General features: G+C 43.7%; 2 protein-coding genes across 2 annotated transcripts in view; one reads left to right on the top strand and one right to left on the bottom strand.

Moving 5' to 3' along the window:
* The window catches only part of LOC126556635 (tyrosine-protein phosphatase 10D), a 240,056-nt gene that overhangs the window by 90,044 nt on the left and 124,430 nt on the right, over positions 1-25,582 (bottom strand). The gene's annotated exons all lie outside the window — the stretch shown is intronic.
* The window catches only part of LOC126559632 (protein TANC2), a 100,251-nt gene continuing 76,351 nt past the window's right edge, over positions 1,683-25,582 (top strand). The window contains exon 1 of the mRNA XM_050215802.1: positions 1,683-2,837. Within this exon, the coding sequence (XP_050071759.1) occupies positions 1,688-2,837 (1,150 nt within the window). The 5' untranslated portion in view covers positions 1,683-1,687. The remainder of the gene's footprint in view (positions 2,838-25,582) is intronic.

Below are 25,582 nucleotides of genomic sequence, written 5' to 3' on the forward strand. Positions count from 1 at the left end.
ATGCGTGTAGAATAATCTTAAAAATTGTCTCCTGCGCTATGAGCGAGGCGCAGCTTGCTGTTCCGACGTGGTGCGGAAGAAATAAATGCACGCTTCACTGTCGTAGGATGGGCAAAGGATGGGAATGGGGGAAGGATAGAAGGTGTGTGTGTATGCAGGGTGACGGCGCTATTCCTAGACGTTAATGAACGGAAGCAAACAGCAAACGGTATGTGCGGTATGGATGTTTAAACACTGTTGCGCAGGGGTATAACCCCCAGCAAAGATTTTTCATCTTGTGCACGGTCGTGTACGCGGCTCGGTTCCTACGCGGTGGTAGGTTTATCTTCCAGCGTTCTGCGGGCGCGTTGAACATGCGTCTGGCGACGAGGCAAAGAAAGCAAACGTAGACAAACGGAGGCACGCGATCGTATGTGATGCACGCGGTTGCATCCCGGGATCGGGACGGCGTGCGACGATCGTTAGTCGGCTGCAGTCTGCTGGTAGGTTATGCGCCACCGATACGAAGGTGTTAGATGATGTGGGCATTGCTTGCCTATTTTCTCGTTTATCCGTCTCCTTCCGGCGAACGTGCCCGTAAACGGACACAGAACACCCGGACTGGAGCGGGGGGAAAATGCTATTCGTTAGTCAAGGGAAAATGCAACCGAATGCATCCGACTCGTGAAGACTCTCGGCTTTCATTGTTTCCCTGCGGCATCAGTTCCGTTTTTTCCGTTCGGAATGTTACCGATTTCTGCCACCCGGTTTTCGGATGTTTCAGTTATCGTAGGAAAATTGTTCACCACTCCTATGCTTCGAATGATTGGGCGAAGAAAATGTTCCTCGAATGTGGTGGTGGTGCTGCATCGAAAACGTTTTAGCCTGGCGTTGAATAAGGGTGACGATTGCTGGAAATGTGGTTTTAATTGTTGACTGATCAGTTCGACCGGAAATGGTTCTGAGGTGCAGGCCGGTGAGAGGGATACAAGCATTAGCTAAGAACGAGTAAGATCGTGCTTCTGGACGCTAGGTTAAATTTCTTTTTTTACCTTTAAACGATTTGTTTCACCAATCTTTGTATTTACTGCATAAGATATTAAGTTGAATAATTGTCTTATTGAAGGCATAAAATCAACTTATTATCTTCCGAATTCCGAATCATGATCATTTCTATACAACATCTACAACGACACATTGAGTTTCATTTACGGTTCCAATAGATTTACTTCTAGAAATAGCATCCGGAGGGTTAAAATTGTGCTTTCGTTGTTTCCATCGACATTTGCATTGTTCGCACTGGTTGAGGTTTTCTTACTCATCCCCGACGGTGTAGTTAGAATGTCGGCAACCTACCGCCGATGTTTCCTTCCGATACGGAATTCCAATTTTATCCGGTTCCCCCAGACGTTTTCAGCGAGTTCTGTCTTTAATCCGGGCCGGGTTGGTGGTCTGTGATTGAGGCCTAGCGGTCGTTGAACGCTGAGTCAGCCGCAGAGGAATTTGGATGCCAATTTGAGCCGCGAGAATTGCATTTTGTGCGAAATTGTCGGCATGCGTGAGACGATACGTTTTGTACTATTCGCAAAGGTTTCGTTTGTTGCATTTTTGTATTGATTGTGGAATGTGTTTTCTTTATTTACAGACATTTTGAAAGTTGGTGCGTTAAATACATTCTTTCAACGGGTTCAATAATGAAGCGGTGAAAATGGACCAATCAAAGGAAAAGCTTCTGAACGAATCGATCCTTTCGGATGCTTCGTGCTGCGACAGAATGATGGATGGGTTTGTGAGGATTCAACCCAACGAGGATGAAGCAGACCAAACTCACGACACAGTGGATAATGCTTGTGGTGGTTTGATGAACATGTCATACGTTCCAACGAATCCGGACAACCCCGAATATGCCACAATATTTAAACCCGATCAGATGGTACCAGATTTCATCCTCGGTCTACCACATCACTGCTCAACACCGAAGAAAAACGGTCGTCCCTTGTCGATGTACGAACCGTGGACACAGTCGGAACCGTTTCGTTCGCTTCCGGCGGAAATGCATCGTAGGACGGCAAAGCTAATCGACATTGAGTTTGACACGGAAGCGGCAGCCGTCGTTGCCGCTGCATCACGATCCTGTTGGGAAGCCGAGGATGCGGACGAGTTTATCACCACACTGGACGAGTCCGCCATCCTGGACATTGAATCGTACGAGGATATAAATCACATCTACAGCCAACCCGGTGTCGGATTCAATTACAGTAATAACAATAACATTAATAACAATAACAATCACCAGAAATTGATCGTTGCGGCAGACGTTCATCAGCAGGAGCCTCCATATCGGCCATTGCAGCACGTGTTCGAGTATCCGGCGCATGAGCGAGCGGCCGAGCAAAAGTATGAAGAGATCGAAATTTATGCGACAGTTAAGAAAAAGCCTCGCGAACGTACGCCTCAGTCCGCGATCGACCGTACGATCGCGATAGACACGCAGGCGCTACTGCTCGCCTCGGGTGGCAGTGGAGCACCGGTGGAGAAGTTTCCAAAAATTATGACCGCCTCCTGCTATGGAGAGCTGCACAGCTACGGTGTCGCATCGATGGTTTCCGGTGGATGGAACGAACCGGGCGCGATTGTGAAGAGCAACGAGAATCTGCTTGATTCCGGCAAGGCGCTGTCGATGAACAGTTCGTTTATCGATGAATTGCAATCGGGCAACAGCTCCTTTTACGAACCTAACTCGATGAACTCGTCGTTTGATTTGACGCGTTACTCGACGAACGAGAAGACGCGCGTACGCTGGTGGGATGATTTTACGGAGGAAACGGAAGCAAAGTTGCAGGATATTGGTGAGAAAGGTAAGTGCATTTGTCTTTCATTACTATTTTCCTTATCACTGTTTTAAAATAAAGTACTTCTTTAGAACATTTAATTGTATACTGAATTGAAGACGTCTTAGAAACGACGTCACCCACTAGACGAATCGATCGACTCGCACGCGTGACCTATTTCATTGAGCAGCCATACTGTTTCTGTTTTATTACGGAATTACCAAGCAAACGATGCCTCGTACTCGATAACTGAGGGGGACCATAAAATATCGTCCGTTCGAACAGTCTCGGTACACATTTGCCCATTAATCAGTCCGTTTGCACCGACCGGCGCCTGGAGCCATGCACAAACTGTGCAATAGACGGACGATGTATGATATCAGTGAAGCGCCGGGAGATGTTGTTGCAAATAAAATGTTTTCGTTGTAAATTGATGTCCGGGGCTCCGATTGGCTTGTGTGGTGTGGCGTAAAACAAAATCAAGGCTGGTTATGGCAATCGTACGGCAATAGAGGTTTTATCACTCTGCACATATACTTCCTCGTCGGTGCATTTGATCTGCTGGGAGAAGGGATTGGTTTGCGCAAATTTAAACGATTCCAAAGTCTGCCGAACCCGTCAATCGGTCATCAATGGGTGTTCAGTTTGTCAAAGCCACAAACAGCATCAAAATGTCACGAACACAAAAGAAACCAATAAAAAACCGCATTTCTGAAGAGCTGGGCAGCTTTGTAGCTAAGCTTATCTTAATCGGTTTTCATTAGATCATCGTCGGTTACAAACAACGACAAAAACAAATCTGTCCGCAAACCCGTAACGCTGCATAACACCGTAACGCTTCGCCGCGATCGTCAACACGAGCATGTATGGAAATTAGCTCAACTTAGCTTACCGAGCTGCAAATCAAAGCGAGTTGACATCATGGTCGGTTGGTGCGGTGGTGGTTAGAAAATGGCAATAGGAGCCAATGCATGCGTGGGCTGCTCTTCCGTGACAAGTGTGAACCCTGGTACGTCATAAAGCTAAAAATGTAAATTTGTCGACTCAAGCTCTTTCCCGTCCGTCCGTCCGGTGTGATGGTTCGCGTGTGAAACCATTCCCTGAAATGGGCAGCGCACGCTGGCATCAGTAACCGTGGGTGCAAAATGGTCGCAAAGCCGAGCTCGATCGATCGATTTCGGAGCTTTGTTTCGTGTGCAAAAATGGTGAGCTGTTTTGCAGCAATACAAATCACCGCTGCTCCGCTTTGGTTGGAATTTTTGAGTGTAATCCTCTGTCGCAGCGACTATTTACAAAGAGGGACCGACTATATAAACAAACAAATAAAGATAGGTATGGAAATGCAACTGAGGATTCCAGCGAGAAAGAACGGGCAAACAAAGTCTTCCGTCGTGGGATGGAGGCTGGATTGCGCTATATTTGGGCCAAAAGAAGGTTCACAAAAGTTTAGCCAGAGTTTCGTTTGCAGAAGATTTGTGGCGAATTTATCATAAGTCTTTCTGCACAGAAATTTGTCACCGCATGAGGATGGTGGTAATTAAATGAACCATTCGTTGAACGGTTGATACACCTACGTTGCAAAATCAGAGATCGTTCAATAGTTATTAATTCAAACTTTGAACAGCTTTCGTTGGTTATTACAGTGGCTAAACCGAGTTCATTGGCGAGTAGTTTAATTAGCATAAACAAAATAATGTGTCACTTCTTAATCGATAGAGGAAGAAGTGTTTACCTGCCTCATTGTGTAGAAAAAACAATGCATTCTTTGAATGTTTTTTGTTCGCAAAACCCCTGAAAGTTCTACGAACAGCTGTTGTATGTTCACAGGTATGTTTGGGCCGGCATAAATAGCCCACAATCGCATAAGCGCCCACAATGCCAGCCGACGCCACTTGGCTCAGCAAATTGATAACCGAAGCGGGCTGCTATTTATTTTTTTGCAATCCAGCATTATCACTCAATGTTTCCAGGCGCCCAACGTTTGGGGCTGTGTGTTATCGCGCACAATACCACCGTAAATGCGAACGCGTGCTCGTGGCACTGTAGTTGTTCAAGGGCTGGCCCCATACCTACTGTAGGAAGAGCAGTGAAGCCCGTATGTGTAGGCATGATAGAGGTGGTATTGATGGGTTTGCTAAGATAGAAAAAAAAACAGCATGCAAAAAACACCAATCTGCGGACGTGTGTGCGTTAGAATCGAGCTGTACCGCCCGCGCGTGAGAAGTCGGTGCCGGTTTGCGTGTGCATTTAACATCATCACCGGCATCGAACACAGTGCTATGTGGCTCGGGTTGATCGTGGTGGTAGTATTCGTCATCTCACACGCTTTTGTCGTCTGTTTGACAGGTGGTGACGAGTGTTTAGTATTTTGCCAACGCGTTGTCGAGGCTGGGCGGGTTGAAAGTTTGCTCGTCGCCAGTTGGCGCCTCGCGGTTTAAACAAACGGCGGAGTTTGTTCGTGTAGTGATCGTGCCGTTTCGAGCAATTGAAGCTGGAATCGATCAACGAAAGCGGGCATCGTGTAGTACACGTGTCCATCGTTAGAACGTGCTCATTTTCGTTTCTAGTTATGAAACGGTATTAAATTGAGTGTGAAGCCACCGGTGGCATCTGATTGTGTTGCTTGCAGTGAGAGTGTTGTGTCAAGAATCATATTTCTTTGCTAAAAGTATTTTCTTATGCAAAAAAGTGTCCTAATTGCGTGTGAAGATAATTGTTCTACTTAATCGTGCGGCTTAACAGGCGACCAGTGTCAATTTCCGAGAATTTGTGCTCAAATATAATCCTCCTCTAGCGCCGATATAGTCGGGTTATCCGGTGTTACATCGGATACGATAACGATAACGTCATCGCATGCACGCGCAGATTCATCCATTGCAGCAGAATGTTTCGAAAGTCGCGACGGATAAGGATGGGAACACGTGCGGTAGCAGGTGGTGGCGTAGATTACGATGGCGGCACCAGATCGGTGTTCGGTAAATATGTCATCACTAGCTGTAATGTCTACCCCCTGCTTCTCATACCATTGACCGCGCGGTCGAAAGAACTGTTGTGGTTTGCTTATCAATTGTACAGAATGCGGAAATGTTTGGTATTCTGAGATGCGTGCGTTCGGAACACGCAGTAAATAGTTTGTGTTTGTGTGTGTCTGTAAATGAATGAAACAAACATAAACGAGGGATGAAAAATTATGAATGAAATATACGTTTCCTGATAGGTTTTTGTCGAAGGTAGAATCCATGTGCTGGATCGAAGATTCTTACTTCGAATCCAGTTTGTACCAGCGACTGTATTATTGGCGCATGTAACGATAAGAGCTACAAAAATAAAGTCGCACTTTGTACGTGTGTTTGTGTTTGGTTTGTTTTATTTTTGGCTGAATCTGGAAGTGAATCTTTATAGGTTATTCGGCTACTTTATTAATGATTACGATTAAATTTTAATCCACAGTTTTTGACGCAAGTTTTCAATTGCCAATAACTGTGAAGCTTTTGGTTTATGTTTGTAACATTTCTTTTAAAACTCTGCAACGGTTTTACACGCTGTATAATTCTGTACGCTTCACATTGTAAATGAGCATGGACTGCTCAAGGACTACACTTCCTTTCCCCTCAATATCTCGTACTTTTTCAATGTTCTACTTAACGAACGAAGCAAAGAATAAGATACAAAGGATCGACGATTGGGGAGCAAAAACGTGCCATAGAAACCCATCGTTCGCCAACGCGTGTCCTTCAAAAGCACGGGATTCACTTTCACTTACTCCTCATCACTTGTGGCTATTGGGTTGCCGTATAGGGTTAATTTTTTGTATCATCATTATCTTCGTTATCGTCATCATCATCGCCAACATAATCATTATTATCATTCCATTAAGACACAAGCTTCGTTCCGGCACACAAAGTGCACTGCTACACGGTTTGGCTATTTATATTTTGTTGTGAAAATTAGGTTGATCTTTTTTGCCACTTTTGTTACGATTACACCGGCGAGAGTAGGTTTTGTTTCACTATTTGCACAACGTTGTAAGTCGGACAAAATAAAACAACGGGCAAAAATGTTCATCACCCGTTGAAAGCCATTCCCGGCATGAACAAGTCGCGAGCAAACGTACGGGAAGGGTATCCGTTGGTAGTTGGGGCCTCACTGGAAGCAGTGAGAAAATTGAATTTTTCAAACCTTCAACCTGACGGGCAGGATGCAGTTTTGCGCCAAGTACAGCTGCCGTCAGCGCTGCAACGAGAGTAAAAAAATGTTTAATAATATAAGCAAGCAAAATTAAAAAGAAACAACAATGGCGGCAGCATACCACTTATAATGAGCTTGCGTTTCAGTGAGATAATCATCGGCTGGTGAAGGAGCAGCTCACCGTGCGTGGTTTGATGATGATGGTAGTGAACATAATTAGAGCTGCCATAAGTTTGTGTGCCATTCCTGCCTGGTCTGTTGCTTTATGATTCTTTATTGTCATTGGAGCGAGTACGGTTTGGCGAGTGTTTTTCTACCAGGATTTTAAGTTAGCGTTGTGTCCTTTCACAGAATACCCACAACAGACGTTCGCACGGGGGGAAACGGATTTGTTCCCAAGAAGCTTCTGGAGTGGCTCATAAGTGGCCCACGGAGATTGGCAATTTCGGTTGACGCCTTGATGCAATCAAGGCTTTTGCTTAACCTTTCCCGATGCCCCTTGAGATTGGCGAACGATTGGCTTTGTGATACCTGAATCACGTGTAGTGTGGTGCGCATTGATATCGTGGTAGGAACCACACTGGGGCGATACGGGAAAGGTTGATTGAGTTCATACCGTCCATGATGTAAGCGTGATTGAAGTCTGTCACGGTGCTGCTAGACCCGATGGCTGCTGGATTTGTCATTTAGCCAATTGATCTTTATGACAATGATGATGACGCGGATGATGATACTCCTGTTGTCAATGATGAAGGTCGGATAATAATAGCGAAAACATTGTACCGCTCGAGGGGACATAATTTATTTTGCACCGCAGCAAGAAGGAGATGCTTCACGCAAGCGTATAATAATTATTTCGATCGGTTAAAAGTGAAAATTGGTTGGACTGTGGTGAGGTTAATTTTCTTTTAAAGGATTGGCCAAATGTGGAATTTAATTAATGGAACAATTTACGAAACAATAAGTTACTTCGCTGTAAACAATGTGTTTTTGCGATGCCCTTCGCATAATGAGCTGCCTGAGTGTGTATTATCGCAGCGTAAGGACGTTGCTGGTTTGATTAATTTCGTATTTTATTTCATTTTTGTGGCACGTCCATCATTGTTGTCTTAAATAACTAGTTGCAAGTGGATTTTTAATTGATTTAAAAAAAACACACACACACACAAGCAAAGCGACTCAGTACTCTCACAGAAATGTTTGTACAATGCTCTTGATCGATTCTTTAACACAATAATCTGCCTCACATTGATCTTGTTGCAGTAAATATTCCTTTTTTTCAGCTATCCTGTGGTTGCATAAACCGGCTTTCACCTGCATGTTCCCGCAGGCAGATTGTTGAGTGGCAAACAGTAGTCGATACATGATTTACGATAATTAAAGGAAAGTTATAGTTCCGTTTGTTGTAGCGTCTTTGCCACAGGCTTATGGCGTATGACTGCAGCACCGTGGAAAATCGAATGTGATATTGAAATTGAATTGTAACGATGGCTCTGTAAATACTACTGAAAAGGGAGCATTATTTTCCTTCTGGCTTTTATCGCATGATAGAGTCTTTTTATTACCGCAATTATAAAGTTGTATTGGAAAATATTAAAAAAATAGCATATATTTTAAATTAAATTTATTTATAGCGCTCTTTGTGCTTTCATGGTGCGTCAATTGTTGTTTATTCAAAAGATTGATTTCCAGTTTTAGCAACAAATATGTTTACACGTACTGTCTATAATTCATACATTGCCCTTGTGGCGGCTTTAGTTTCAGTTTTCTTCCCACTCTGGTTCTTGTTTATCCATATTTACTGTATGAACTGCTCCTTTGGCATGAGCGAAGCGTAGGATTTGTAATGAGGTTTCATGCGTACGGCAGCGTTTATGTTTCGTTTATTAAAACAAAATCAATTTCCGAATCAACTTTTCCATTTGGATTCGTTTGGAATCGATATTTATTCCTTCTTGATGCCGTCTGCTGCAGTTATGCGGATGTTATTCGATGTTTTCGTAATTTAAGCTCCGATAAAGTTTGAAGACAACGAAGTTTGTGACGACTTTCCTTGTGATTGTATAGTAAATCTTGTTGAAATTGATTCTTTAGAAATAATTTAAAGAGAGATCTACACATCTGATTTTAAACAATAAAAACTGTTGTCTATACTTAGTATTAATATACTTTGTTTTACGTTCCAAATAGAGCCGTCTCATCGCGCAGAAGATAACTTAGTCACAAAAAAGTATACGCTCAAACTTGCATAATGGTCGCTTCAGATGATAAAGATCTATTCAGTTACAAGGCCACCGCTGAAGACGGCTGTAACTGGAATGCTCATTTATTTTAATTATTGGAAGTACTTGCACCGTAGGATGGTAAGTGTGTGTGGCTGTCAGATGGAACGTTCCATTCCCTTGAAAATTCACTTTTCGACAGCTCAACAGGGGTTTGTTTTTTGTTGTTGTTTGTGTGTGGCTCTTTTCTGCATGCTGCCGGTTGCCGGTGATTGCAATCGAATTGACAGGTTAAAAATAAATGATAAGTGAAAAACTGAGCAACAAAACTATTTTGCTCCACATTATTTCACCAAGGCCGGTGGGCGTTTACCCGGCACCCGGCTAATAGTTTGACGTCGAGAACGTCAACAAAATTGCTCCTGCTGGTACGTGTGTGGTAATTGTTGTTGGCGTACTTGGACGCTGTTGCGCAAATCGACCCCAAGTGAAGTGATGCTAAAATAGGATAATGTTCCTTCGATAGATTTTTTGAAACATTCCTTTTGTACGACTGCTAGCTAGGTTATATCTGCAGTTCGATCAAGGGCAAGCATATGTTTGCTCACACAACTGCACAAGGGTAAATCGAAACCCATGATGGAGGACCCGGGAAAAGACCTTACATGTTTTCCTTTTTAACCTATTTGTGTACGACGTTCCAGTACGGTCAGGCAGTGCACTTGCTGTGTGCGAGGAGTAACCTACACTAGCTACAAGCGTTTTCGGATGACCGTGAATTTATCGATCGCTGTGCATTACTATCCCCGCGCACATGGTGCGCATTTGTGTTGCACACACGTGCATTCGACCGGCCACGCGATGGAAACGCGATGGATGCAATTACGCGACAACAAGCTCGCGTAAATGCCGCTTTGGTTTGGTTCAAGGGGACGATGTTAATTTCTACTAGGCCCACCACTGCTAAAATCGAGTGACAACGTACACGAAAGGGAAAGAGAAATAATGGGTCTGAGAAGTGAAAGAATTAAAAAATAAGAATTAAACAACGCTGTAACAAAAAAAAAAAAAAAACAGTTTTGCTGACTCCACCTCTTTGTGGTGGAAGAAGCGCAAGGACTTGAACTTGGGTTAATATTGAAAGCCTAACCTAACCCGAGCATGAAATCCAAACTGTTTATCAAGCACCGTGTCCGTTGGATAAAAATGGAAGCAAAAAAGTTAGGAATAAAAAAATTTGTAATCATTTCGCAATCGCAAACGAGAATTTAATTGAAGTTGCAACGAACGCTTACCCGCCAGACGCTACGGTTTAAGGTAATCGAGCAAGAATGATGTAAGTAACAAAAGGTTTCCCGATGAAGCTAAAAGATAGCTGCAAGATATGTGATAGTGGAAAAGCAAAAGGAAGTTGAATCAAAAGCATACAACAAATCCTGTTATCGCTATTATCGATTCAACAGTCGATGATAAACAAATGCTTCTTAAATGCTAAACAAAAGCATTTTTCGCTCTTTCTTAATGTTTAATAAGTTTAAAATCCCAAAAGACAAGTTGGCAATTATACACGCATCATAACTGCAACATACAAAATGCACATTAACAAGCGTTTGCATAAAAACTGCAACGCCCCAGAATGATTAATGATTTCACTCGTACTTTCTCGAAAAATTCACGGTCACCAAAACGTTCCAAGAAGCAATCTTTTCCCCGATGGCAAACATTTGAACTGTCGGATGCATTGGGGCCAAAGAGGGCGGATCGCACACTTATAGCCGCAGGAAGGCGATCGATGGTAAAGGACACACGATTGATGATGTACGCGCCCCAGTGGTCGAGGTAAAAACGTAAAGTATGGCTCCATTCGATCCAGTGTGGCCACTGGCAGGCTTTCACGTTCGGTTTTGTCCGTGCTCAACCGGTTTAGACCCGTCGGGATGGACAGTGTTATTTCGTAATAAGTAGAACTTGGGGCAGATGCGCTTCGAGTTGTTACGTAAAGTGATGCAAATTTCCCAAAACCACCGGAACATCTCAGAGCAAACGAACGAATCGAAAAGATGGATGTGTTTTGTGAAATTTTAAGCACCAAACATGTCACAACACCAAACACAGCATTTGATGCATAACAAATGATGGTACAGCACCCGAAACGGTGCCCAGAAAACGATCAATAATAAATTGTCTTCGTGTACAAATTTGAAAATCGAAGCGATAATGGTGGCCGGCACACAGCTACCGAACTGTAGCAAAAAAAAAAGAAGCGTGTTTGACTTTGATGTTTTTGCTATGTTTTGCATATTGTTTCACTCTTGGTAGCTTTGATAAGGGAATGTGGTGTTGGTTTTTTTTTTGTGGTGAGATCTCTTGTCCAGTGTACTTCTTCCGAGGAAGAAAGATTTATGTAAAGCGCGTTTGTCTCTCCTTTTGTTTTGCGTGTCAATATCAATGAGCAGCGCCGACTGTCGATGCACTGCAGGATCATTCCATCCGTGGTTTCGTTATCGCTTCACGTTGATGTAAAGAATTAATTTTGCAGGCCTCGTTTATCATCGAGAGGGTTGTAATAAATGGTTTTTGTTGTGCTTAATTATGGCGCGCGCTTGTGGAATTTATAATGTTTTTAAAACCCTCTTATCATAATGATAATGTGAGCTAGTGAAAGGGGAAAAACATTTGCCTTTCGGACATACAGGATTTGAGTGTTCTTTTATTCATTAGCCTACATTCCGTTGTTTCCGAAGTGGCATTCGACAGGAAGGGTTCATTTTTTAAAAATCACGTTCGAAACACAACCTACCTTTTAACTTCTCCAATATGCCACCCGAAGGCTATTGGCGACATATCTGGTGCCAATATATCTGCCGCAAATTAGCCAACCGTGAATCGATAAAGACATGACACACTGACAGCTTGTCGATCGGCATCTGTCGTTTTTCACTCCGTTCGGTTTCGGCGATCGCTCTTATCAGGCTTCTAAAAGGAAGGACAGTTCGCATACCGCATACTGTATGCGCCTTTCTGCGGTGGTCTACTGCTAGTATGTTCACGCATCGCGGGACCGTACCCAGAAGGAGAGGTGTTCTGTTCGACCCTTGTTTGCGAATTGGTAAATTATCGTTTCAGTGACAACAAAAGTGCACAACAGTTTCGGCTCTGGCAGGAGGTTTGTCGAAGGTGTAATAAATCATTACCGGCGGCGTTCGTTCGCAACCGATTGTCGATCCGGTGACAATCGTAATTCTGTCACCAAACACGACGACCAGCTTGACCGACGCCAAACCAATCCAAGCGTTGCGTTGCAATATTGACGGCTGAGATCGATCGAGTGCTTAAGTTTAGGGCTGGTCAAGCATCTTGTACTGTTGGAGTTGAGTTTTCATATTAATTGATTTGTGCGAAATTAGAGCGTACTTGTCTAGGGGGTAGTATTCCAGTATTTTTTCTTCTCACCCGCACAACAACCAAAACCATGTCCTGGTGACTAGCTGTCTGGGGGCGGGATGGATTCTGTAACGTAATCAGCATCACCGATTCATCTCGCCTGCACGTTTCGTGCCAGTAATTACCGCGGCTCACACTGCACGCTGAGTTTGGCTTGTCGTCAAGATGTCTGAAGTGGTTCACAACAGTCGAACCGGTTCGATGGCGTGTTCCGATTCTAGAACAAAACTTCATTCAGCTGCATTTGCTGCTGGTGCGTTTGCAGTTTCATTGATGGAGCAGGGTTTGCAGTTTGAGTGTGTGGAAATGCATCGTCGCCAGAACCGAGGAAACGAAACAACGAATAATGGGAGGGAAACACAGTTAAAGCTGCATTAGCTAGGTTTCGTACAGCTGAACGATTGATATCGAACGTTCTGCCCACGCCACAGCCTAGCGCTTTTGCTTTTCAAAACAAGTTGTTCTTTGCTTTGAATCTGTAGGGTTTAAAGGGTTGAGTCGTTAGAATGGTCACCGTCGTCGCTGTGATTATTATCATAACAACTACTGCAACCAAACATACCATTTATAGACGCTTAAGCTGACAGACACTATGTAGCCGTGTTCGAACGTGTGGTAACGTGTACACAAAACTTTTGCTGCGCAACTTGTGGTGAGTCGATCGATAAGAAAATTCCATAATTAATTTATGTTACATTGCAAAGTGCAGCTTACTTTGCGTTAATAATTGTGCATTTAAGTTGCAACTAAACTGTTAATTTGTGCTTTTGTAAGCATTTTTTCTATGTGACATTTTGCAATAATTTTAGTTTTTCTTACGTTGGCTGCTGTAAAAAAGTTTATTTGCTTTCGGCCTTTATCATCCAGATAATCATGCAATGATTACCACATAACTTAGGTTTAGTGGCGCCTAAGCTAACCCCACAATTTTATTGAATTTTGGTACAGAAATAGCCTTGAAGATAAGCTATCAAGCTGTTTGATGACCATGGAGTACAATCGGTCGATAAGGATACCTTTCGGAAGTATTAGTTTTTTTAGATTAAGTAATTGTACTGTAATGATCATAATTAAAATAACAAATTTAATTTTAGTATCTAAATGTTATTATTCAGATATAACCTAGCATCCTGACAATACGGCACTGGACCGTCGTAATCAATTGTAAATTAATTAAAATAAATAAAAAATCTAGCTTCAGTTATTTTGAAACTGTTTATTTACGAAGAGTTGAATACTAAAAATGATTTGGTACCGCTCACTACTCGGGAACTACTACCACCTAGCCGTCCTTTGCCAACCGTTACTTGTGTTGGTCATGTTGAGAATGGCTTATTTGCTTCAGCATGTTTACTGCTGCTCTTTATGCTGAAAGCTGCGCACTCTCAACGGGTTTTGTTGGTAGCATATTTTCTCTCGAAAACGGTTGCATACCCTCTCTTACTCACGATTTACCTAGCCTTTGGTGCAACCGGTTGAAAGAGGTTCGCCAAGAGATTGCTCGAAAAGCTTCGCAGTACAGGCAGAGACTTGTGCAGTTTAAAATATCGTAGACTTGAAGCTTCGCTGCATCCCCGGACTGCCTCTTGATCAAGTGGATAAAAAACATACTACCAGGGAGCATTAAAAAACCACCTCTGTAGCTAGCATGCTTGTTCGCTGGAGATACACAACCACTCTCGAACCGATGCGATCTCTCGCCAATTCTCCATCGTCCCATTTGGTACGTTCGGGGGCTTTCTCTCTGTTGCTCGCGCTTCGAACGGGCGCCGGCTAATGGTATGCGTCGGATGGAGTCGCCAGTTTTAACTCGACCATCGTACGCTGCGGATGGAGCGTTCATGTGCGTGCGTGCCATCGAGCGCCATCGTAACGGGTTGAGACTGTTTTGTGCCGCGTCGCTGGTAGAAAATAGCTTTATCAATTTAACCGTCCAACCAAGCCGAGGTTGGATTCCCTCGAGTGTGTTAAACATTTGTTGCTCAACTGCGTTGCATGTGCTGTGTGTCACACATTTGAATCGTGAAGGTAAAAAAGCATGAAGCGATAGTGTGGTTTGCTGGATGGGCTGTGAAATCGATTGATAAGAATGTAGCAACAGTGGTGCATTAGTGCGTTTGCGCATGATTGTCCGCGTAGTGGCTGCATGACAGTTTAAACGAGTGCAATGTGCGTGCGTGTATGAGTATGTTTGTGTGTGTGTGTGTGCATTCATTAAAACCAATCAAACTAATCGAAGCTTGAACGATGCTGATAAGAAATAAATATAATTAACGATTCGTAGTTCTGGGTCGCGGATCGCGAGATCGCTTTGCATTGATCGAATACAAAGCTTGAAAGTATTTCCTATAGCAAGCGTAGTCAAAACTGCCTTAGAATGCTCGTATGCTCAAGGGATGGATTTTAATTAGTTTTCTTTGCTGGGCAGAGTTACCTGCTAGCGATACCTTTTTCCTGTGTGCCATCGCTAGGTAGAAACGTGTTGCAAAACATTATCGTACCGGTTGAATGTTACGAAGAAAGGAAGTGTAATTAATTTGAGACGGTTGCGCGATGTCAGTAGAGATAGCTCGTGAATCAAAAAAAAAAAAAGAGAAGAAATAAACTAACAAGCGAAGCGTTGAAAGAGCGTTGAAAAAAAAGGAAGTTTATCAGATATGCTGAGGAAGAACGCGAGCTTTTCAACAGCGAGTGAAACAGTTTGCTCGTGCAGCATTACTTTCGACGTTCTCGCAGCTTTAGCAGTGAGGGAATTAAAGAGCTAGCTTGGGATGAGAACCAGAACTCGTTCCAGCTTTCGTGTTTCGTACGCCGTTCGTGAGTTGTGCAGAGTGTTTTCGACCGTGTGGGGGATCTCTTTTACGCAACCTTCCGTAACCTGGAGAACCCTTTCACGTATCGAAAGCAACCGCAAAAAGGTTCTTCCGCTGCGTCCGTGCGCTATCATCGCCATCTTCGAATCCATCAACCACGATCGCGCATGGAAACGCAGAAGACGCACCACATCATGGTGCGCGCTGAAGATCGGGAGCTTCCAGCCAGTGTGTGAGACGTTGCTCGTTGGTTGTAATGTTCCAGACATGCGCGTGTTGCTGTGTGCGTGAAAGGGAGCGATTGTTGATTAATTGATGTTGAGATGTGATCGCTTTAGATATCGGTCTAGAACACATATCAATGCTGTACGGTGTACTTAGAGCGGGTGACGGGCAGCGCCAGGATCGCCTTTCGTTCGATTCGGTGAAACCAAACACCCTTGCCCTATTTGTGATAGTGAAGTAGGTTATGGCATCCAGCATGTACGTGTATTGGAAACTACAAATTGAATCGTTAAATGGTCAGAGTTTACGAACATCGGGTAGCGAAGCATCGGCATCGGCTTCCAAGTCCATCAGACCGGAAGAGATTAATTCTGAAACCGATTTTCGAATCGTTAGAAGGCTTCTGGCAACGGGACAAAGAAACCTTCAGCAGCAGATAATGCTAAATAGTTGCGGTTTATGCGTCCCGGGGCGAAGCGAGCTGAATATAATTTGTTCATGGTGCGTTGTTTGTATCAGTTTTTTTATGTGTATTCTGTTCTACTCTTTAGCTACGTGATAACCCATGTAACAGTGTTCAGTTTTGTGTTTGTTGTTAGTCAGTGTGGTCGGGTTAGCCGGCAGGAAATAGTGTCTGTGTTTGTAATCTAAACGAATGTGAAATACATGAAAAAAAATGTCATGAAATTATAATTCATCGGTAGTGTGTAATGGTGATCGTCTAAGGATGATAATTTGAGCAAATGTGTTTTATGCATTAAGCACGTGCAGTGTGTTTTGCTAACACGAGCAACAACAACTAAAATTGTGTGTTTATATTTGTGTGCGTGTATATATAAAAAATGATAACCCACCACTAGTGAGTAATACTTTGCACATTAATTCAGCAGCATCAACGAATTATTCGTGCGGTGTAACATATCTCGCCTCCCAATCGGTTGGTTTTTTGAGTGAGCAGAGCGAAATCAATATCGTGGAAAAGCAGGAAAAAAAACTAACGCACCCATGCACGTACACATGTGGCAACAATGCCCATAAATATGACAACAGCAAGCGCTCCACCGGATGGCGCCAACGGCAACACGATCCCTGTTGGTGAGGTTGGCGATGAGACGGTGGGCTTGCGGAAATCCCTCACAGCGGCTGGATCCGCCGGATACGCTGGTTCATCCGCCAGCCCCAACGCCATCCGTAGTGGACGTCCCGGTAGCGGCCTCAGTCTTAGTGTATTAGGTAATGTGATCGATGCACGCTCTCACACACCGCTCCACAGTGAGTTGGTGGTTGGCAGCTCATTCCGGTTTTTGGGGTGGTAACATGTGGTAACATTTACATAATTACATTCTCGTTGAACATGTTTCGGTACATGTGAAATAGATATTATTAATGATTTTTATCGCGTCCACATTGTTTTGCGCTGGTCGATGATCTGAGGGCCTTGGGATTCACTTCTATCGGCACGTGGCCTTTCATGATGGTTGTGATTCATCAAATCAGCAAAATAAATTACTTATCTAATTTCTTGCTACCGTAAGCACTATCATTTCAAACAAATTGGGTGTGTCTTTGTGTCTGTGGATATTGGTAAACGAAATTAAAATTAGTGCTAAAATTACGCTTATTTTCACGATGAAAGCATCCAAATTGCTTTATATAAAACATAAACAAAACATTACATGCAAAACAGAGCGAAACCAATCGTACGGGAAAGCTTTCGGTACAGTCATGATTGATTTCGAGGAAAAGTATAATTTTGGTTGCAAATTTTTGTGTTTCCCCTTTTTTCTCTGCCCGAAAGCGAACTGTTAAATGATGGTAATTTGTGCGAAGATTATTCTTTTCCGTCCTTTGCCATTTTTGGATACTATTTTTTCCCTTTTGCGCACCTTTTTTTTCAACATTTCAACAATCAACATGAGGGATTGCGCTTTGCCGTTGTACATTTGTTGTTATAAGCCACATTGTGACCCACGCCACAGTCGTATCCCAGCCCGGACGGAGCTCAATGGGCGATCGAAAATTATGAGCCCCAAACCACACGGCGAGATGATCAAAGAGAAAGAATGATCCAATCTCATTTTTATCATCCTGTCCCGGCCGTCACTTAATCGCTTATTTCGACTTGTGTGAGAACGGTACTTGGGTGTGGAACGTTCGAAAGTACCATCGAAAAATGGTAACAAAGTTTGCTTACATCATATTTTAAAGAGAATATTTTTGATGCCAAGTGTTGCCGTTATGTTTTGTACCATAATAAAGTATCAGCCCAAGCATATTGGGCTTGGTCGGTTCCAAAATTTAAATATTCATGCAGGTGCATCGCGCTGCAAATGTAGTGCAAAACTTTTGTCGATTACCATCACAATATGGCCACAACTTCCGGTGGTAACGATGTACGATTGTTCGTACAAGTATGTGCCTTTATGAAGACTATGAGAAAAAAAGAAAACACAAAATACATTCTTTTTCGATGGCCATGTAGTAAGTGTTGCATACTGCAGTCGAAAGGATCATGAAAAGCAATACAAAGAAAAGTGTAAACCGATCAGAAGATACGGACCCTAGTAGCGTATTTGCTTGAGCCCTACGACTTTCATTGCACGTTGCATGCGTAGCTTCGCTTCTTTCGCTTGTGCTTGCAAACCAACCAAAGAAACAGTTAAACCGGTTAGCTTCTCAACCTGCAGACCTCAAAAAGCGTGAAAAATTGCTAATTTTGAATGGTTTCTCACTGACCAAACCATTGCTTTTAATTTGGACCGGAGCAAATACCTGTCTCCTCGTACCGCTGTGGTTGGATCCGGTGTAGAGTATAGTTTTAAATTAGTCATCAAGGCGCTTGCAATAATGATGGAGATGTTGTGTTGTGGAGTTTTTGGCTTTATGTTGCGTTGCGTGTGCCGTTTCTTGTGTGTGTGTGTGTGTGTGTGTGGTTTTTGGCTGAAAGTAAAACTCGTTCGGATGTCGAGGACAAAACACCGAAAACCTGAAACACTCAAAACGACGTCATAAACAGAACTGCTGTTTAATGAGGCATTAAGCCTGCCTTTATTGTGGCCAGTTTAGATGAAATGTCATGTTGATTGCTTTAATGTTTTACATTATGCAGCTGCATTTATTGCGGAATCGCTCGATCGTACAGCAGTAGACATCAAGAGTGTAGTAGAAATTTTCTAACATTATTATTTTTTAATGGCCTATTCTGCGTTTCTTGATTTGAAATAATGGTTTGTTCTACAAATTAAGCGATCTTTTTGATCATATTCATGACTTATCCCTAGAAGAAGAATTTTCAACCATGATCAGCAGGTCAACGAACATGGTCCAAAAGCAGGGTTAGCTTTCCATGCAATGACCATCTTCAATGGTGCCCTCTTGTCATAACGCAGAGGTGTTAAACATGATAGACAACTGTATCGTTCTTTCTTGCAGTCGGGAACAGCTTGGCGAAAGGTTCTCCACGGCTTGAAACCGTACAAGTTCGTCTGATCCCGGTGTGACCCCGTTGGCTGGGCGGGTTTTGTTTGTAAAACATTTACAAACCGAATGGTTGGTCAATATTGACTGTGGCTGCCTGTGAGCTTCTAAAACTATCGCGCGGATGTATTGATCGGGAGCAGTAAAAGTGCACACAGCCTACCAAGAAGATGACGGTGCTTGAAAAATGGTTTGTTTCCAAACAAACTCCTCTGGTACCGGTAAGGTGTAGAAGTTTTTTTTTGCGCGTTTGTATTGTGATCGTTCGCGTTCTAGGTTGGCTACATCTGGCTTGAGAAGGTTAGTATATTGAGTCAACAATTGCGTGTAGTCTGTTAACACAACTTGTCTTCCGACTGTCTGGAACTGTTTCGTGATGTCTGGAGTTTTGTTTAGTCTTTCATCAATCATCGGTGGCCGTCGTCGGCCCAGACTTAGGCATTGAGTTTGTGTGTGTGTGTTTATGTACTTCTTTTTTTTATGTTCATGAGAGACGGTCAGTCCGTATTGATGGTTGTAAAAAGTGGATTTGGTACGGTTTTTTTTAACTCTGCGTAGTTGCGCCATTGATTTCGTAGCGATATTTTATTTCTCTGCCATGTGCCGCACCCTAGCGGTGAATTTGGCTTTCCAGCCGACAATTTTCCATCAAATTCGTTTCCCGAGATGTGGCAGAAAAATGTAATTAACCCTTTACGCATGTCAAATTCCGTTACCGGCAACCCTAAGTGTACGGACATGACACTGATGGTATGTGTTTTTTTTCTTTGGTTATTCTTTCCCGACACTGTCTTCCAGCAGGGGATTTTAGAAGGGGGGAAGGGGGGGGGGGGGAGTGGAGGTGCATGACAGGACCGATCATCAGTTGTTGGTGAACTTTCTTTTGGGAATGTAGGTTTCGTAGCAAGTAATTCTCTGCATTACATGGCCGAAGCCACCACAAACTCGGCACAGAAGAAAGCACACTGCGTTGGTTCAAAACTCTCTTTCCAAAATTTCGTTTACTTATCGTTGGGCCGGGAGAAATTTTCGGGCGGAATGTCGCGGGAAACTTGGCTACGAAAATAATGTCTGAGCCGCACGGTGTCGGTTTATGTCGGATGAAACGTCTTAAATCCGATTTTCTGTGGACAGCTGGCTGGTTGAAGGTGGGTCCGGATCAGAAACGTTTCGATGTGCCCGGATGAATGTTTGAATGGTGTGTTGAGACGAATCGGTAGCAAGCTGGCACTTTGGTGCTTTAAATAATAATACGGGAATGATGCGATTTGGGGCCCTAATCTTGCCTTTAGTGAACGCAAATGTTTCCGAGGAAACGATTATTTAAGGCGATCAAACGTATGCTACTTTCTTGAGGTGGAATTCATGAATAGATCATGGTTTCCTTTTGTGTAGAAACTGTGTTTACAGTATTTTGAATACGATTTAGTGTTGTATTTGATCCCACAACATTGGAAGCTTATGAGTTTTTAATTGAATTAAATCTAAGATTGGTTCATGTTCATCTCTTATTTCGGTCGTTTGATTATTTTTTTCCATTTAAAATCTTTGAACCATACAGTTTTTTCACTTTTTTTCGGGATTGACAATACTTTTTCCCCTTTCGAACGAACGATGAACGAATTGTGATTATTGCTACCTGCCAAGCTTCTGTATGCATTCCTATTCACCATAAAAGAGAAAATAAACAATTTCATAGTTTATTTTGCTAAAGCATTTATAATACACAACATGCACCCAGTGCGGAAGTGCGATCGTTACGGTTCGTTTGGTGTGTCCAGACACAGCTCTCGTTTGCGCTGTCCTACACCCGGGCAGAACCGTTTGTCTCCCTGTTTCTGGAACGAAATAATGTTGAACCTTCTCGAAATCCACACCTACAGTTTTTACTACCAACGGACGCACTCGTTTGACGCTAGCTACTAGAGCTATTCATTATCCAAATCGCTTCCTAATGAGTAATCCGATCTGGATCCCCGTGAACATGTCCAATTACTGCCGGACCATTCGCGGGCGTGACTCCGGGATACCTGTACCGTCCGCGTTGGTTACGCGTGAAACAAACCAGCAGTATGGCGCCATCTCCGACGCCTGGACATGAGCTGGAATTCCAGAGGAAACAAGTAACAAGTTGAATAAGACTTATTATGCATGTGCCTGTACCATTTGCAGTGGCCCGGGCAGGGTGAGGCGATCTAGTGGATGATCAGATCGAAATAAATTTATAAAAGAAAAGTCGATCTGTCACAAATCAAGACGCCACATGGCGTACGGCAGGCGGATTTATCAAATCCATCTTGAATATCTATGGAGCTGTTGGGTTCGTCACTTAACGTCGCTTACAAGTCGTTCGTTCGAAGTCACTTCGCTGCAGCGTGCCATACGCTTGAAGTCATTTGATCCGGTGTTATTTATTCCTTCTTTTTTCGTCTCTTTACCCTTGTCGTGAATGCTGTCTTCCTTGTACTCGCGTGTTCTGTCTAGCTGCAATTAGGAAGCGCTGCCAACCGTTTGGGGTTTCGTTTCATGCCCGTTAGCGAAGGTAGAACTTTTCATAAACGCACCAGCGGGAGCGGGATATTACTTTCGTCATTGGGTTTTATGCTTTTGGGTCTGTTTATGTGCGAAACCTGAAAAACAGCCATCCGTAGGCGCTGGACGGGTGGGTAAAGGAATTATGCAAATGAAGACATTGTAGTGCGATGTTCCTGGAATCGGTTCAAATAAAGCGAAGGTTTACAAATATTTTCCCCCACGAGTTGCTGTCTCGGCTTGCGTCTCGCATACCGTAGTGTGTCACCAATCGTTTTTGGTCTGCCCTATCCCAAGCCCTTGAAATGGTTCATCACGGGCCTGAAATGGGTCTGGTCCTGGCCCTATTTTTGTGTGATATCTCCCGCCACAACCTCAAGCTAACAACGGGAAGAATGGAATATATAATATTTAAAATTTCCCTTTGCCGGTTTGACTGTGGCCGTACTGTCTGTCTGCCTGGCTGCGTGGAAACATGACCTGTACGTGAGCCGTGAAACCCGTTCGAGTACACGAACACGATCGCGGTGCTGCGGTTGTTTAACCTTGACTTTATGATTGGTGTGATTGCCGGTGCTGAGAATATGTTTATGCTTTCAGGTTGGTCAAGTGGAAGGAAATCCACAATGGGAAACAAAACAAAAACAGCTCCCATTTTCATAACTTAGCTTGCTGGTGAGCGGCGCATCGAGCTTTGAACACTGTGTGGTTGGAAAATGGGATACACCAACTCACCGACACATAATTTTTATTAGGAAGTCAATTTGCCGCATCTAACGTTCGGCGTTATTTTATTGGCCGAACCAGCCGTGTTTATTAGTTTGTTAATTGAATAGACACCCTTCGGTTTTACCTTGTCGCTAATGTAGTCATAATTTATGCAAATGATTGTGCAAATGTTCTCCGTTCAATGGAAAAGTGTGGTTGAATTTGGGGAATGATTTCGACAATACCGATAGCCCGCTAAAATATTCCTATCGATCATTGTTTGCTGTTGGGCGAACTTTAGTAACTTTAGATTTTACCAAAACTGTACACACGAAACTTCGGGTCGTCGAAACTGCGACTGACCAGTCTGCCCTTTCTTTACACTGTCAGTCGAATAATAAACGATAACGGGTCTCTCGTGGTGAGATAACAAAACCCGCACCCGTCTGTTTGACGAGTCTATTGACGTTCGTGGTTGGGGCATTGATCGGTGTAGAAGTTGGTCGAAGAACTCGACGCTGGAGATTGCCATCGAGTGGTCTTAAATTTGCATCCCCAATCATGATAAATCTTCAGCCGAAACTCTAACAAGAGGATTGCTTGTGCTTCTTGGTGAAATATTTCTGCGCAAAGCAAAGAAGGAAACGTTAAAAGACAAATGAGTAAGCATACTCTATCGTCTGTGGCTGGACGTGCGCATGCGTGTATGTTATTCTTAAGTAATTTTTTTCTTCATTCCAATATTTGAAAGAACTCTTCATTTCAAGGTCTCTTTCTAGCGTTGCTTCTTTACCGGTAAGCAAATGATCTATCGGAAGACGAACTGATTCCTCGCCGCACTTATCGTTGTCTGGTAGGTTGTTGGACCGCGGTTGAATTCATCTAAATTTATTAAAATATCATTAGCCCATTCATCGACGAAAGATTGGCGCTTGTCGGAGAGAAGCGGCTGTCTGCTTCGGGTCAACTGCCGGAAAGTCTATGGAATGAAAGGCATCGTTGTGCGGCATCCCAGGTACTGGGAAAGGAAGATTCCGAATCTGACGGGCATCTTCCTGGCAGACCGGAGCATACTACGCCCCTGCCTTTGGTCAGTTTGGCAGCCGACTGTTTGCTGAGTCAATGTCTTGTTCGACGCCTCGTCTTCTGCTTGCCGGTTGGACGGTGTGGTATTGCCGACGCTATAAAAAGCCCACACGACTACCATCCGACCTGGCGGTATTTTCGCTCACCGGTTGAATGATTTTGAAGCAAAGAAAAGAAGACCTCAGTCGAACCCTAACCCATCACTACGGGTAATCAACTTTCGAACTTTAGTGACTCTGGATGCCAACGCCTCACACCGATCGCGGAGGGCAATGTTTTACTATTCGGTTGGCTGTTTGTTGCTTTCTCACTCTTCGTACGGTTGCTTCCGAAATATTCAATCAATGTCTCATCGGTTTGGGGCGACTCGTACCTAAAGGGCTGTTCGGCTATAACCGTAGACTAAAGAAACCTTGAAAATGCATTCAATTTGTTCGATAAGCCCTACACATCCATCAACCAGGGTGAAGGGGTTTTGTTTGAGCGTCGGTTCTATCGTATGTCCGGCAGGGCATGATAGGTTTTCTTCCGCCACATCGAACCGGAACGAACGGTTGATTACGAGTAGCTTCGAAAGGTTCAAGTGATGCGTCGAGATGCGTTCGCTGACATGGAATTTACAGAAGAGTCACGGTACGGTGGTTAACTCGGAAGGTGTCTCAAAGAAGGTAGGATTTTTTCTCACCACCGTTGCGAAAGGGTAGCGGACTGGCTGGAAGCTAATGTCTGTACCAAGCGATCAGTATCAGGTGCCGATTCGAGTAAGTGTTTAGAAAGTTTCTTTAGCCGCGAGAGATAGAAAATAAAGGCCAAAAATTTGTTAAATCGTATTTCATAGTTCGTAAATCGACTAAGTAAAGCTTCTGCATAAACCAGGAGGAAGATATCCAATGGGCAAGCAAGCAAAGCTCATTTTTCAATAGCAAAAGAAACATCTACTAGATTACACTTCCACTCTGTCATCGCGGTTGGATGCGACTCTTCTGAAGAGTGCGCAAATCGTGATTCATTGCATTCAATATGGCAACGAACGGTTACGATTGCACACCGTCAACAGCGGCTGTACGTCGTCGGGGTTGCCGCTTATCAAAATTTCATCTGGCAACGGCAGTTTTGTTCGAACGGGACACTAAACTTTCTCCGCTCCATGGTTGGTGATGCACTTACGGTGCTGTCCTGGCCACGAAGAGCCTTTTCTGCCGAGGCTGATGCATCTGTTACCGTTGATGTTTCCCCCGGAGCCCTAAAAACCAATCCTCCCGGTTGGGGCGAACCGGTTGTTGCTTTAGTTTGCCATTTTTAGACAGAACAACAACTAGACGGTGGTGAAGGCACGGAACCAGAAGCCCCAGACATCAGAAGGACCTGCTACGACGAATGAAGGGGAACATGAAGTAATAACAGCAGCCAGTTCATGTCCATTCGCAGACTTGTCTCGACGACTGACTCAGTGTGCAACGCCAACTGGCTTGTGTAGCTGTCGTTTTGCCTGAAACGTTGGCGGCACTGCTGGAAGCCTGCGTTGTCCAGGAGGAGGCGCAAGGGACGCAAGAACGCTTGCACTGGAGATGTTTGTACAGGTCGTAGCGGTGGAGCAAAGCTAAGAAGTTAAACTTAACGGACGGTACAGCTGAGGTCAGCCAAGCGTGTTTGTGCAGTTCCCAGCGAGCGGATGGGAAAAAATAAACTGAAAAAGGGATCCCTGAAAGTCAAAGAACAAGAGGCAAACATGGTTCTGAGTGGAGTATCGGTTGGCCGGTCGATCGGACGGAGACTAGGTGTAAAATTGCTATGAAATTAAAACCTAAATCACAACGCTATCATCGCCATTTCGTTTCCATCGTTTGGATGGAGTTGCATCGGGCAATGCAGCGTCCTCGTAGGTAGAGAAAAGAGTTGGTCTCTCTGTCTGGTGCTGTTCTTACCAGAACCGGTACGACTGCACTTCAGCATAGCCAGTGACCCGTTCGCTACGAACGAAACGCAAAGTTTTGCGGAGGCATAAAAATGAAATCGTGAAGTAAATTAAGGTTGCATGTGCACATAGGAAGATAATGATCCTATTTCCCCTGGTGGC

This window comes from Anopheles maculipalpis, chromosome 2RL (assembly GCF_943734695.1).
Source record: "Anopheles maculipalpis chromosome 2RL, idAnoMacuDA_375_x, whole genome shotgun sequence".
NCBI classification, from domain to species: domain Eukaryota; kingdom Metazoa; phylum Arthropoda; class Insecta; order Diptera; family Culicidae; genus Anopheles; species Anopheles maculipalpis.